The sequence below is a fragment of the Vulpes vulpes genome, chromosome 14, assembly GCF_048418805.1.
Source record: "Vulpes vulpes isolate BD-2025 chromosome 14, VulVul3, whole genome shotgun sequence".
Lineage (NCBI taxonomy): Eukaryota > Metazoa > Chordata > Mammalia > Carnivora > Canidae > Vulpes > Vulpes vulpes.
Genome location: NC_132793.1, coordinates 82,176,543 through 82,192,651, shown reverse-complemented (window position 1 = coordinate 82,192,651; position 16,109 = coordinate 82,176,543). Strand labels below are relative to the sequence as shown.

Below are 16,109 nucleotides of genomic sequence, written 5' to 3'. Positions count from 1 at the left end.
TTTATTTGAAGACACTTTATTTGAAGACAGGAACAGGCTGGATCTCTGTGTGTCTAGATGTCTTTTGAAGTTCAAAATAAATCATGATTTTTAAAGAAACTTCATGGTTCAGTTGTTCTCACATACAGTCAGCTTTGAGCTTATTTCTTTTGACTTTTCCAAGTAACCTGAATGGGCATGTGCATCTAAAAATATCTGGAATTAAAATAAGCACACCACTTCATCAAAACATAGTCAAGGAAGAAAAAAAACCAGTCTTCGTATTTAAGTCAGTTAGTTCTTTTTTAATAAATTTGAATTCATTCATCAACAAGTTTCATATTGTATCTATCACTCAATTTTGCTGTTTTTTTCATGTCAAATAATACCAAAAATTACATCAATGTGCTTAAGCAAAATTGGGTTTTATCTTTACAATGAAATGAAATTAATATGGGAATTGATCATGGCAGCAATCGCCTATTCTTACTAGAATAATCCTGTACTTACCTTGAACACACTCACTGACTTGTGAAGTAAAAATATGAGACAAAAATGATAAAACATGTTTATGGGGCTCACCCTAGGGAGAGGCATGTTATGTGAGCCACTCTCTGGGAGGTCACTGTTTACCCAGGTGTTGGGAATTGAGCATTTTGGAAAACATGGCACCTTTCAATGTAGTAGAAGAGGTAATTGATCCAAGGCACACTAGCTAGTGTCCTGGGAAAATTTAGTCCACCTGGGCAGCTCTTTGCCCCATGATTCAACGTCACTCTGACTGATGGCTCATATAAGATTAGAGCCAGAGTCAATTCCACGAGTAAAAAGATATTTCACCAATTGTTCACTTTTGCTTACATAAAAATGGCCAGAAATATGAACTTGTCTTTGGGTAGAGCATTAAGTAAGAATTATTAAGTGGTTTATAATTTCAAGCCAGGAGATTCAAAGTTGGACATATTTTTTTTTCGAACATACCATAGTGGGACTAACACCCATAGTGGGTTATCTACTAGATGCTTCAAAGGAACACCTACAGCTGCCATGTGCCTGTCCCCTTAAAACCAGTCCCAAATGTTTGTGGCATCACTTCTGAGATATCTCCTAGGTGAAAATGTTAATTCCAAAGCTGCATAGGGGAAAAGTGCCTTTAATGTGAATGACTAAATATGTCAAAAGATCTGGATGCTGGCATTAAAAACGCATGATATTGCAGATGTACATGTAATCTTCAGACCTAACAGGAATAGTATCAGGACATACTTTCTAGTTCATTTATGATTTTGGGGGAAATGAATGTCTCATGGTATAGACAATGGAACCCCTCTACAGTCCTGGGGTCGGTGAACAAGAATAACACTTGTTTTAAAGATTACTCAAGTCATTTCAGTCTTTCTCTGTAGGGACTTATGTAGTAGGGCTCTTGAGTTGTCTCAAGTATATCTGAATATGGGTAATAACAAACTGACAGAGCAAGATACTTCTGTACATTTTAAGCCCCTGTGAAGCATTTTGGAAAGACAGGACTACATAGAAAATTAACTTTTTATTACGCACAGTTGTTGAGAAAGAAATATCATTATATTCCAAATTCAACTTTTTTCTCCTTACTCAAGATATCTGGACGTGGGTAACAGCTACCTCACATTAATGTCAGAGGTCCGGGTTCAGAATTCATCAATACGGTTTGCTCACTGGTTCCAGTAACTACTGTGGAGTAATGAGAGGTCATAGTAACAGAACAGAGAACCAAACTCAACTCTCTTCTGTCAGCACAGAGTTCTACTTCTCAATATTTCTCACAACTTTTAAAAATGGAGAAGCTACAAAATAATTTTATTAGAAGAAAAGTAATTTTCTTCTGAAATGGAGGAAAGCAAACACATACCCAAGAATCTTAAAAAGTTGTTTCTTTTTTTTTTTACAGAATATATGTATGTATTTTTTTGTGTGTGTATGTGTGTAGTTACAAACACTATTTATAGTATAGCTATTATGTTAACTTCATCGCAGTGTCTACAAAGTGGTGGATCCCAGTCTTGGTGCCAAATGCATATAAAAAGCTCAAAAGCTATTATGACTATACCATGCAAATTTATATCCAGAAAACCTTGGTAAGTAGACTGCAGCTCTTCTGAGCCCCATGGGGTCTCTGCCTTTGATAGTTGGGTACCTCAACTATGCATCAAAAATGTTTTGAGTCATTTTTCTCCCAGAAAGAATTAATGTCACAGTTCAAAATAGTATAAATTGCACACTTAAATCAACCATTGACTGCTTTTATCCATGTTCATTTGCATTTTGGGGTCTCTCTTCTGCATGTGGAGCTCACTCCTTGAATAATTAGATACAGAAAAAGATACCTGAAGTATTGAAAGGGATAAGGTCTTCATAAATGTCTTTTTTTTCTTTAACATGTTAACAATAAGGCCACTTACAAGGTTTTTTCCAATCTGTTTAACTTTTAGGATCCCTCATTGTTACCCATGAAAAAAGATTGTCAGAGAAAAGCCCAAGACCAAGAAATCACTGGCTAGTCTCCAGATAAAAATAAAACCAGAGATCAGTGGGTAGAAGATGTTGAAGAAAGGTCACAATGAAGGAAGGAAAAGGGTATAAAACTGGTCATTGTTTCTAGTATGAAATTTTGTGGGTTATGTTTTACCTGACAGTGGTTATTGAACTGTGACAGACTCCCACAAATTAAAGGTTGTTATGGCTGGCAAAGAAAAATCAAGTAGTGGTCAGCTTATGGTGATAGCCCACACTACATGCATCCTTAGGGAAGGTGGTGTCTCTATCTACATGGAGAAAACTGGTGCCAGCTGAGTACTGGGTGAGATTTTGGTAACTGGTTTAGAATAGAACAGAGAGGGTGAGGCATATGTGGCATGTTGGGATAAAGTATTAATTTAGCAGTTCTTTCCTGAATATTTAGGTTTTTTTTTCTCCAAATGCTTAACTTCACTGTGACATCTGTTTGCACAACTGTAGTCATTTCAGTTTATGGAGGCCTGTGATAGAAATATTGTTTACAAAAAATATATCATCTCTTTTTTTTTTCTTTAGAAAGATCTCATCTAAATAGTAAGTTAAGGTTGCGTCTATGAAACCGGTGCACCTTGTCTTGTTTCTACGAGCTTTAAAAAGTCCAAATACTGATGAGGCTGTGGATCAGAAGGAACCAAAAGTGACTGTGTTTGTTGTCAGGTTGCTCTCCTTTGCCTCAAGAGAACGGTCATGGGTCACTAGGTGATGCGTGGTGTGTACTGGTCATGTTCCTGCAACATCCTAGTTAAACTAGGAGTAGTTGGATGTGCTTATGAAATATATCAGATACAGAAATAAAGGTATGAAGATGTTTCTTGGTTTCTGAAATTGAAGAGTAGAGGTGTTTTAAGCTTCAATCTTAATTCTAGATAACAGAAAGTAGTTACATCACGTAAAGGAAAATATGACATCGCATGCTGCCATGATAGCAAGCATTAAGAAATAAAATCTTGGTAAATATACATATATATGCATGTTATGCAAATATATTTTATATTAACATACAATGTTGTAAGAGTGATTGATAACATAAAGACAAGGGGGAAAATCATCCTAGATGGTTTTACCTTAGAGTAACAAATAACCTGAGACGTCTATGCTTTCTGTTAGATATCAGGCCTAGAAATCCATCCAAGATGTGGAGCACATTTTCAGTGATTGAAATGTCAACTAAACATTGCCAAAACATGCCACTGTGTTCCTGCATGACAGGTAAGCTGGATCCACTCCAAGTGAACAAAAAAATACTGTACATCAAAGTACTTACAATGATATGCCATCCATTCCCAATGGGTTTTCAAAAGATGGGCGTTCAGATATCAATGTGGGATCTATCTATGCTTAAGACGACAGGTGAGCACACACCAGTGGCTCACTTTATCTACAGAAAAAGTATGCCCGATGAAAGCGAATCTCATCACCAAGAAAGCTGAAAAGCCTTCGCTTAGTGAACAGAAAGGATATGAAGTATGTGACTCATTTTAAACTAGCAATATCACTGTATGAGTTTCTGAAGATTAACTAAGAGTATCTTTCTGATTTTTAAACTAAAACATCTAACTTATGATAATAAACGACACATTTTGAGATGATATTGTGTTTCACACCCTCATTCTCAAGGCATAATATTTAGACGATGCTTGTCCCTTTCAATTAAAAAAGAAAAAACTATGACTTTCTTTAATATACATCCTGTGTTGTCCATAGCTGCAAAATGTATATATGTATGTGTATTTGTTTTACATACACATGGGTACTTACACCTGTGTGTATAAACATATACACATACATCCTCATATACACGTGTATTTTATATATATGCTGAGAAAGTTCACATATATATACAATTGCGTATGTATATATGTGTGTCTGTGTGTGTGTGTCTGTGTGTGTACAGGTATAAAAACTTGACAGGCAGAGTAATATTTCACTCAGTGTTAAATGAAGTCTTTGAAAAATGAAGTACAGTCACTCAGTTAACATAGTACAGCCAGTAAACTAAGTTGAAAAGAGAAAAAGTGAATGGAAACACGATCCTGGACCATCTGTCTATGGCATTCACATCGGTTAGATCAGGGATTTTAATTTTGAGCTGTGAAGACCTCCTCCGTAGGTGGGTCTTCTTGTGCGGGATGCTTCTGTCCCCCATGTGTCGCCCATGCCCTTCCCTAGGCATGCTCTGTTTCCTGTACTGGATTCCTGAGTTGTCAAAGGGTCGTGCTGAATTCCTGGTATCACCAACACTGCCTGTGACCTCATTCATTTCATTGTGAACCTCCAGTGATGTTAATAGAATATTTCCATGAGCATCCACCTAATTGAAAAAAATATGCATCATTACACAGCTAGCATGCCATTACTCTAATTTTGATATACAGACCCAGCACATAATTATATCACACAATCATGTCACATACATTATGAGAAATTGCACATCACCAAACCCAGCACTGTTTTCATGGAAAATGTCATTTTGAAGGCTTAACTACAGTTTATAGAGATTTTATTTCCCCAATTTAAAAATTCTCACATAGGAGATTAGGTTAAATAAAGGGGCTTTTTAAAATTGAAATTTCCTATTATGGATACAAGTTTTTACAGAAGACAAAATTAAAGTACAAATTCCTTTCAAGATGTTAACTTAGGTATTTCAATCATTTTTCACAACTGGACATTGTATAGAAACTATACTCTCTCATTCTTCTTTAGAAGTCACCTTGTCCCCTTTTCTGACTCTACAAAGATATTCACATTACTGTGGAGAAATAAGCAAATACTCCCATGATGAATGGACACTCCTGATGACTTTGATGGGTTAGATACAGACTCCTGCCCAAGTATGATCTTCTTGCCCAATCCTGGTCTGTGAGGCCTTCTTTTTTAAGGATTGTATTTAAGATAGACTACAGTTCTCTCCCACATTGGAGTCAAACTTTAAAATAACATTTTATTCTGTGCTAAATACAGCTTCACACCTTTCATGATGCTGTCAATGGTCTATTTGCTTATATGTTGGTCTGCCATGAAACCTCCATGGAGCATGCCTGAGGCAAGGGAACACCCCTGCCCCTGGAGCCCTTTCTAAGTTGTCTGTAATCCCCTCTCTGAGCAGTGCCAACCCCTCTCAGGGCCACACAGCCCATTCTACACTCTGCTAGATCTCACTGCTCTCCAGGATGCTTTATGCTTCCCCACCTATCTTTTCTTCCTTGCCTTCTTTGTCTGTGGAGAGCCTACCCTTTCTTCTAGAACTAGATTAAGTGCCTATGGCTTCTTCCATGAAACTTTCACAAAATTAGTTATTTTGTGGAGAAATAATTTATAACATATTAATTTGTGTGTTCATCTTCTATATATTTCTTAGTTTCATTAAAGGCATTATGCTAGATATGAAGAAGGTGAGGTGGGGAGAGAAGATTCCCAACTCAGAAAACGCAGGTGCCTGTGCAGACCTCTAACCAGTGCCAAGATCACAGGTGGGGTGACCCCCAGACACTGAGGTAGCCCAAACTCAGGAAGGGCTGCAAAAATCTGGGGGCCACTCAGGCTCTGGCACAAAGGCACCAAAACAGATTCGGGGGTATCTACCCCATGGTTTGGGAGTACAGTTCAATTATGCTTGGGGAAGGAGAGGTATGGTCATTAGGATGTCACCCCTTACTCCCCAGACCTGTGAATATGTCACCTTACATGCAAAAAGGGCACTGCAAATATATTTAAGCTTATGAACTTTACAATAGTGTGGTTAGCCTGGATTATTCAGGTGGGCTAGCCCAATATCATCACATGAGGCCTAGAAAGTAGAAGATACTCTTCAGCTGGAAGCAAGAGTGAAAGATGTGGCAGAAGGTGAGAGCAGAAGAATTTGCACCATGAGAATTGGATTCACTATTGAGAGAGGGCACTGCAGGTAAAGTATAGGAAGAAATGGGGCATTTGCTAGGAGCAAATACTGGCCCCATCTGACAGCTAACAGAGCACAAGGGTCTCAGTCCTAGAATCACAAGAAACTGTGGTCAACAACCTGTAACAGCCTCGAGAGTGGTCTATCCCCAGAGCCTCCAGAAGGGAACACAGCCCCACTGACACCCTGATTTCAGCATTCTGAGACTCTCAGCAGAGAACCCAGCTAAGCCCCATTGCACTGGATTTCTGACCAACAGAACTAGGTGTTTTTTTTTCAGTGGCTGCGTTTGTAAGAATTTGTTGTGGTAGCAATTAAAACTACTAAAGAGGAAAGACAGATTTCAGAGGAAAAATGCATTTGTGTTGGGCCTCAAAGAACGAGTAGAGATTTTTTCAGCAAAAAGAAGGAAAAAAATGTTATAAACAAAGGCTTGAAAAATGTCTAAAGTGTTTGAGAAAGGCAAACTAGCTGAGTGGGATTTTGAAGAGAAGGGATCCTGGCACGTGCCAAGCTCACGGTTGATAGTCATTCATATCACTGTCATTTCCCTCTTTCTTAAAATAAGAAAATACACTCCTTGATGAAGAGTCAAGCCAGTAAGGGTTTCTCTATGTTGCATTTAAGGAATGCCAATTTTACCTTGCAGGTAGTAAAAAGTAACAGTGATTTCTAGGTAGAAAAGTGACATTCTTCTGAACTACAACCCAAGCTACAGAGTAAAGAGTAGAAGATGCATTTGAGAGGAGGAAGTAAGGAGGTAGACCTCTGTTGGTAGTACACTCCACTCCTTCTGTTTCCTTTAGGGTGGTCTGGAGGCAAAATGCCAAGAGGCTGTAAGCAAGGCTCCCCTCTGGCCACTGCAAAAAATCCCAGAACTCCCAACCTGTTGTGTCCACAGAGCAGTGCTGCTCTGCCATCATCATTCATTTCTGTATCTTCTCAATGAAGAAGGTGGGAAAGGAGTGGAGAGAGAGTAGTCTGCCACTCTGCTCCCACCTGGCCTCCTGGCCCTTCCCTAGCTCTCTGCAGAACACTGACATCATCCATGTGGGGCTCAGGTGGGTGGGGCACACATTAGCCTGGGCTGTGTTCAGTTTTCTTCAGTGATGCTGCCTTTGAATTGTAGGGTGAGCAGCGCCACAGTGGGAAGGGACTATGAAGACCTATGGTCTCCTTAGATTGGGAGCCAGCCAGCCTGAGGATACTAGGAAATGCAAATGGACTAAGAAAACACCACAGATACTGGGGAGAAGGCCCTTCATGGAGTCCCATTCCTGGAGGTAGCGACAGAGTACTAACAGAATGTGAGTTCTGCTTTTTGTTTTTGTTTCTTAATCCACTAGAGGGAAAAATTCAAATGGGATGTATGTCTCAAAAGTACCAGGAAATGCTAGACCTTTGTAAGAATTTGGAACATGTGTTCTATATCTCTTCTTTTGTTGTTCTCTTGTCCTGGAATGGTTAGTAGGAAAACTCTCACCAAAAAAAAAAAAAAAAAAAAATGTCTGTTTGCCTGTCTTATGGATCAGTGAAGCATCCAGTGGTTTGGGAGTTAGCCTCTCAATGTAAGAAAAGGCTGTGGAAGGAGAACCCTGAGACACACATTAAGGTATGGCTGAACAGGGAGGGGGCAACAAAGGAAAGGCCAGCAAGGGAGTGGGCAGGAGCATGTCTTCTGCACTGGTAGTCACTGTCCCTAGGGAAGGGATGATTTGAACCTGCTTTGAAAGCTATGGGCAGCTAGCTCCTAAGTCAGCAGAGAGGAGAGCACTATGGGGTCACCTGAACTGGTCTTTATACAAAGGAAAATTAAAAGCAGGGTTCTAGAGAAGAGAGCCCTCTTAGTAGTCTTTATCTCTCTCCAGCATCTTCCATCATGCTTTATGCCACATAGGCAAGAACAGGTTGGTGAATAAGCTGCCTGGCTCACTTGGGCATATTTTTCTAGAGAAAGAGTCAATCAGAGTATTTTAGTACTGCTCATTGCAGTGTATAGGTGGAAATACTCCACTAAATATTTGTTTTTGAATCATGACAAAAATAGATTAAGTTATCATATAAGGAGATTTAACAAACAGATCATTTAGCAAATTGGCTCAATTAGATTTTATTTAACTGACCAGTATTTTACATAGACTTTCTTAAATAGCAAGCTGATATATTTAAAACAAAATTTATCTAAAGTCAAGTCAGAGAATAACCAAAGGTGGAAGGTTCTTGATTTTTTTAAGTTGTCATGTGGAATTCATACTTACAAATAATAATAAACGATTTACCATATATTAATTAGAATCTCAAAGGACTGAAATTATTTTCCTAAAGGTAAAAAAAAGAAAACATCAGTTAGCTCTAAAAAATGTTCTCTCCATTTTATGTAATATTTTATATCCAACAAAAGCATGAGTTAAAAAGCCCAGTGGTCCACATAGGAAGGTAGATACATCATTGGAGACATGTACATGAAGTGTCCATACTCTTGGGATTGTTCATGTAAAAAACTACTGTATATCTGCTCTGTACCATGCCCTGTGCTAGGTGAGAGACCATAGTAGGGGAATAAGAAAATATCCTTACTCTTAAGAGGTCTAGCAGGTGAGAGTTTCAAGTAATCAAAAGCACATTAAAAAAATTACTGCACAGTGAACCTTAAGCACATTTTTATATACATGCCAACAATACTGTCTCTTTTTTAGTTATAAAAGTGCCATATGAGAAGCTCCTTTAATTAAAATCTAGAGATTATAAACAATGACTTTGTAGAATGAAATACCAAAATGAAGACAAGTCTTTTTTTAAAGAAAAGGAGGGGAATATTTTGTGACAGGCTAATTCTGATCAATGTCAATGGTTCTAATGTTTAGCTTCACCTGGCTTTAAAAAGATGCATTTAAGAACCTTCTCCTTCTAAAGCGAAAAAAGACACCACCTCAGCAGAACATGGTGTTCTGATAACAAATACCACTCATTCATGGACACACATTCCATGAGCATTTACCACATCTGAGCCATGGTGTGGATATTTTGGTAGATGCAAAGAATCAAATGCTGTTTAGCAAAGAAGGCGTGGTGGCCACATGCAATGCAACATGCCATTTCACAAGTGCAAAGCATGTGCCATGAGAGTTGGGAGAACATGGACAAAACCAACTTCTTGAAGAAGGGAGTGACAGAGGCATGATGGAAACAAGAGGTAGAAAAAAAAATCAGGGACAATGTCATGGAGAAGAACATCTGGTTTAAGTCTTGAAGAAGGGAAAGATGTGGACAAAGAAGAAAGAGATTCTGGAAAGAGAGAATCCAAGGCAAAGAGATGATAATGATAGTTATTTTAGGAAGCACAGAGGGAGAATAGAGAAAATATAAGAAATAAGGTCAAATGAATGTTGAGTTGATTTTTCAAGAATTAATGACAAATTTGTATGAATTAATATCCTGTCTTCTCAAGTCCCTTGAGGCCAGTGCTCTGCATTTGGGGAAAGACTTCATGAGGGCAGAGATCTAAGTCTGTGTGCTTGACTCTAGTGAAGGACATCTAACCTTAAGGGAAACCAATCCGAATATCATCAGTAATTTACAAAATCATAGTGCTCTTGGGTACTTTGGACATTTAAGACTAACTTGCCACTGTTTTAGGACACAGCTCATGTAAGGTATAGGTCTCAAGAACCAATACTATTTTTCATGATTTCTATTTCAGAGTGGGTGAAAAAAATAATGTTGAAAGGAACTTCAACATATATTGGCTAATAAGAGCTTAGTGTAAATTAGTTTGGATGCTTTTGACTTAACAGTTCTATATAGTTACATAAGTTTTACTTAAAAGTGAGCCAATGTGTAGAAAATTTCCAACAAAATTATGAGATTTTTTCTAAAATAATTAAAGCATTATCAAAATGTGTTAAATTGTAGAAACCAAACATTTTAAACAAATATGTCTTCAAAAGATGCTAATATCTTCTGAATATCTTAAATTTAAATCTTAAAACAGGTGTAAGTAATGTTGGTGAAACACAAGACTGAAATGCCCTGTATAGAATGACAGATGACGACTTGAATTTTTTAAAGCATTTCATGAAAAAAAATAAGGCATTTCATGAATACTTCACATTTTGAAGTTTGTCTCATATTTACTATAATTAGAATAAATGATTTTAATATAGTCTTTCTTCCTGTTCTATAACCTTGACAAGCACAAATATTCAAAGGTGGAAAACATCTCATGCAGAATATGTCACAAAGGGGTTTTCATTTTTTCTAGAATCTGTCACCAGATTGGCACTTAATCAATACCCATTCTTTAATTACTTTCAAGCTTCTATGTAAGTAAAATATTATATTAGAAAAATTTTAAAAAGTATTTATCATATGAGGAAAGAACTCTTATTCTTTAGAAAGGGAATGATGTCAAATCTGCTGCTCTGATTCCTTGGCAGGAGTTACAACTTTCTGCCACTTCATGAAATTCAAATATCAATTAGTCAGTTGAAAATTATCAAAGGATAGGAACCATAATACATGAACCATAATCAAAGGCTAACTTTTGAGTATTGAAGCAATTCAGGAAAGCAAAGGAGGTCATGCACAAATAAAGTAAAGTCATGATTTACATTGCACCACTAGTCTGAGGAGAAACTAAGTGAATATGTGAACATTTTGAGCATTCATTAACCACTAAGTTAAAATAGTATAAACTACTGAATATAAGGAAAATATACTTAAGATTTTATAGTAAGGTCAATAACACCATCATCCCAAAGATAGTCATTGGTGGCACAGATCCCCCTTGCTGGCCTGCAGAGCCCCTGAGGTTACCACTCTGACATCCCTTATAAAATAACAAAGGTGACCTCAGAAAGATTATGGCAGAGCAAATCCCTGAGACCAGCCCAGTGTCCTCCATCAGTCCAAGGACAGGTGGAGCCCTCCCAGCTTCAGGACTCCCATCTATAAAGCAGATGGGGTTCCCTGAGGCTGATGATGGCCACACTAACAATCCTGAAAGATATCACTGAAAGTGAATGACCAAATAATTATAATTACAAAGAATTCTTGAAGGTGTTGGCCAGTGCATAGTACCATTTCTGTTTTGCATGAAGTCTGTGATTCTTTTCTCACTTTCCCTTAACTCATACACATCACATGACATGAGCTTTTTGGGCAATTCATTCCCATCTAAAAATTATCACTATATTCTTAGATGTGGGTCAGAAATAATTTTTTTAACAGACTGCTAAGTTTTTTTTTAAAGATTTTATTTATTTATTCATGATAGACATAGAGAGAGAGAGAGAGAGAGAGAGAGAGAGAGAGGCAGAGACACAGGCAGAGGGAGAAGCAAGCTCCATGCCAGGACCCGACATGGGACTCGATCCTGGGACTCCAGGATCGCGCCCTGGGCCAAAGGCAGGCACTAAACCACTGAGCCACCCAGGAATCCCCCCAGTTAGATAATTTTTAATGCTTATTTTTAAGGATATAAAATATGCTTTTAAAACTAGTATCTATGCACCTGTATATCAACTTCAGACCTTAACAGCTGATCTACAATTACAGATTTTTAAAAATAGGAACATTTAAAGGCTTTAACAAAGCTGTTGGGAAAACATAGAATCAATTTTTCAGGGAAACAATAAAAATGGCCTTGTGAATAAATTTTCCTCTACACCTGATTTATAATATAATATCTGACATAAAATATTTTTCACATTCTCCTACTTATCTCTGTGCATGTTAGAGGTGTTTCTGTTTTTGCTTTTAATTTTAAGCTTCACACTCTAAAAGGTATTTCTGTAGCACAACAATTTGACTGTTCTAAATCATATCATTTAGAAGAAAGGAAACAAATTTATAATCTGTTTAAGTTATGAGGGAATTTGGAAAAAAAAAGCATTGTATATGTATCTGCATATCTATGTGATGGAAACAATAATGATGTAATGAATTCTAGTTTCCTTGGAAATAGTGTGACCAAAGCATATTCATGGATGGATATATTCATAGTAGGATGCAGACTTACTTAGGAACATAACAGTGTGGTACTAAGTATATTTTCCAGTAAGAAGTTCAGGGTAATTTTGCTTGTGGAAGCCTGATTTTCTTCACAGATCCTGGGCTTCTCTGCCAACTCTATTTATGTTTTGCTGAAAGGAGGGGAGCCATTTACATTCATTTAACTGCCTGTATTCATTCATGAATGTTTGTCAACCTATTCTGGGCCACCAGTGGTCTATGGACACAGCAAATACTTTAAGGAGCTGCTGTATTCCTCTAAGGAACAGACCCATGACATGCATTAAGAGCGTGAGAGAAGGCAAGGAAAAACCACAGACTTGAGAAATAAGTAAATTTAGCAAGAAGAATTAAATAATAAAGAAATATAGGAGCAAGCACATAAGCAGGGAGAAATATATTTTTGAGAACTTGATGGAGTGCAAGAGGTAGAAAGATAAAGACAGAAATTATATAGAAACTATAATGTCCTTTCATTAAAGTACTGTTTAATTGCAATGACATATATTATTAAAAAATAAACTGAAATGACATGTAGTTGCAAAATCACTTTGTAACTGGAAGGATGTAAGGATGCTAAGCTGGACTGGAGAGGGTGGACCTAATTTACGGTCTCTTTTAGAGTGTATAGCCCAAAGGCTTCCTAAAGCCTGGGTCTGCCAGGCTCTGACTTTTTGTGAGCACATCTGGCAGGGGATAGGACCAGGGCATATCTATGAGATCCCTTGGACAGAGCACTGCTCCTGCTTTGCCCTAAGAACCTTGGGGACTATGCCAGATAGAGGGTGGATGAGAGAGGGGTCTATTAACACTGTAAAAGAACAGTGGCATCCTAGACAATCAAATTTGTAATTTTATCACTAAAGGAATATTGCAACATTTTGGAAACATGCTTTTACATGTCAGGTTTAGGGCTAACATCCCACATGGTATTCACATAATCTGTTCTTTTCATAGGAAACTAGAAGCTTGTGGCTTCTCCAGGTTCTGCACTAATTTTGGTTTTATATAAAATTCAGTGACTTGCCGGGGGCAACATTTTAGGTTATGAACAAAAGTCCACACAACTCCTACTTAAAGGTCACATAAGTAACTGTAGTGACTGATGACTGGGAGGTGGCAGGATGGGTCTGTGAAAGGAATGATGGGTGAGTGGTCAAGCTGGTGGAGGGCCTACCCGATTGCTTTCACTCTTGGAACGGTCATTCTTTGCCTTGGCTGTCTTTTCTGCAAGCTTCTTCTGCCTTTGAGGGCCTCTTCCAAAGAAAATGTAGTTGACAAAGGCATACTCCAGAAGGGCCAGAAATACAAAGACAAAGCAGCCCATGAGGTACATGTCAATGGCTTTGACATAGGGGATTTTGGGCAATGTCTCCCGAAGATGTGTGTTGATGGTTGTCATCGTCAGCACAGTTGTAATCCCTATAAAAGAAACAGAAGGGTGAGAGGCTGAAGCTTAGCAGCTCCATTCCTCACTTTTCACTTTTGTATTTATCAAACAGCTTGAAATAGTTGGAGATGACAGATTGAATATTACTGGGCAATCATAAAGTAATAGAGCATGAACTGTGTTGCGTGGGCAGCAGGTCACACCTCAGGTCAGGAAGCTGACATCTCTGCTCCCTCTTGGAACACCACCCAGTGGCACCTGGCTCATAGAGAGAAGGAATTGAGGATATATGGGGATGTATAGGTGGAAAAGGAAAGTTGGAAGAAATGAAAATGAACCCAGAAACTAACACAAAACATTGTGTGTCAGGATGAGAAGCTTCCAAGAAGAATGAATCTATGAAGAATCAAAGAAAAGGATCTTCTAAGGCCATTAGTGAGAGTTCTGTAAGCCTGCTTGTTACAAGAAAACAATTTTTACTACAATACTTTATCAACAAGAAAACAATTCTTACTACAATACTTTATGAACAAGGGGGATGAGGCAATGATTTTTAAAACTGTTAGTGAACATGATCCAGTCCTGAGCTCATGTATTTATCTATTCTGATATACAGCTATAAGTTAATATATTTAAAATCTCATCAGTTAAGACATTAAATAGAAAGCAAGATCCCTCAAACTGAGCACCCTGGCCCATCTTTGCTATTTCAGTTTGCACACAGAAAATACCTGCATCCATGACTATTTAGGACTCTGCCCTTCATGTACATTAATGCAGATCCATTTTAAACAATTTTAGAGACTAAACATCTAGAGTTAAAAGATAAACATGAGGGTAAAGTTTAAAATAACTTTAAACCTTAAATAATGAAAATGTATCCATATGTAAATATAAAAAGATGGTTTCATCTGTACCAGGTTTATTTTGGCAGATAAAGTCAAAATAAAAATGTATATATTGCACAACTATGTTAGAATTGTATATTTCTTAAAGAACAATTGTCTTGGTATTTTCTTTCATGTAAAGTATAAATCTTTAAGATGTAATAAGTATATTTGCTTTTTTTAACTGGTTTTTGCCTTTTTTTCCCTGTCCTCCAAAAATATAAAAATGTATGCATGTTCATCAAGTTGCACAATTCATTTCTGAAAAACGAACTGGAAAAGTAATCAACATTAGTATGAGAAAAACTCAACTATGAAAATCAAAAGTGTTATTTAATTGTAAACCACTCTTCATACATCAATGAATTATAATTAAAATTGTTTTTTTTTTTTAAGAAAAAACTTCAGGGAAGTTCAGGGAACTTATTACTTCAGTACTTCAGGGAAGCTCCTGAGGACAGACTATCTCAGAGTCCTTTCCCTCCTCAACTAAGAGGCTATACCAGCTTCTCAAAATATGCTTGGTAAAGTCAAGGCCAAATGATTTTATTCAAACTACAGAATCTCACCATACTCTGGGGGCTGACCAGATCCTTTTTTAAAAAAGTCATTATGTTGACTTGTCTAGATGATAGTAGTGTGTGAATGATCTGTTTTCCTAGCAGAGTTAAGTCTAGTCGCTAAAAGCACACATGGACCATATATTGCAATTCTACTTTTTTTGCTATACAAATATTTCATATTGGATAATCTGAAGCGATAGAGAGGAGAGGACTAGCCAGTGACATGACTAGAGTTTGTTGAACTGAGCGAAGCCACACATGCAGGAAGGATATGGATTGCTCACTTTTTTTGTGGGACAGTAACTACTACAGCTTACTTGCTCTCTCTTAAAATATTAAGAAGTTTCAAGGAAGCAAGACAGCTCCAAAGGGTTAGCTCCTTTCTATCTATTCAACTGGTGCCACTGAATGCAATTACTGCTGTGTCTTCTAGGACTCAATAGAAACACCTCCGTTTCGTTGTTATGTCATGCCTTCCTGCAAAATGGAGACTTTTGAAAGTGAGAGCATTAGCTATGGTCCCTCAGCCATAACAACCTGAAAACACAATGTCACTGAGACTAGGGGACCGTGCAGACCAGAGAGGTCAGTGTTCACAAGAGACAGGGCAGAGCCCATACTGCCTCTACATATGATCCCACCAAAGGCACTTCTTTGAACCTCCAGATCTCATCCAACCTCCAGTGGAGGGTTTGTATTTGCTAAGCATCTTAGTTTGATGCCTTCCAGATTCCTATCCTATTGCTGGAGGTAGGCATCCTTATCCTGCGTGTCCCACAGAGAGAACCTTCAGACCACAGATCTCTACTGGCTCAGGACTA

General features: G+C 37.8%; 1 protein-coding gene across 2 annotated transcripts in view; it reads right to left on the bottom strand.

The window, feature by feature from the left end:
• Nucleotides 1-263: 263 nt before the first annotated feature.
• Nucleotides 264-16,109, bottom strand: part of GABRB3 (gamma-aminobutyric acid type A receptor subunit beta3) — a 219,111-nt gene continuing 203,265 nt past the window's right edge. For both annotated transcript variants that reach the window (XM_072737024.1, XM_072737025.1), the window contains exons 8-9: nt 13,626-13,870; nt 264-4,846 (exon numbers count right to left, since the gene is read on the bottom strand). In XM_072737024.1, coding sequence (XP_072593125.1) covers nt 4,505-4,846; nt 13,626-13,870 — 587 coding nt within the window. In that variant the 3' untranslated portion in view covers nt 264-4,504. The remainder of the gene's footprint in view (nt 4,847-13,625; nt 13,871-16,109) is intronic.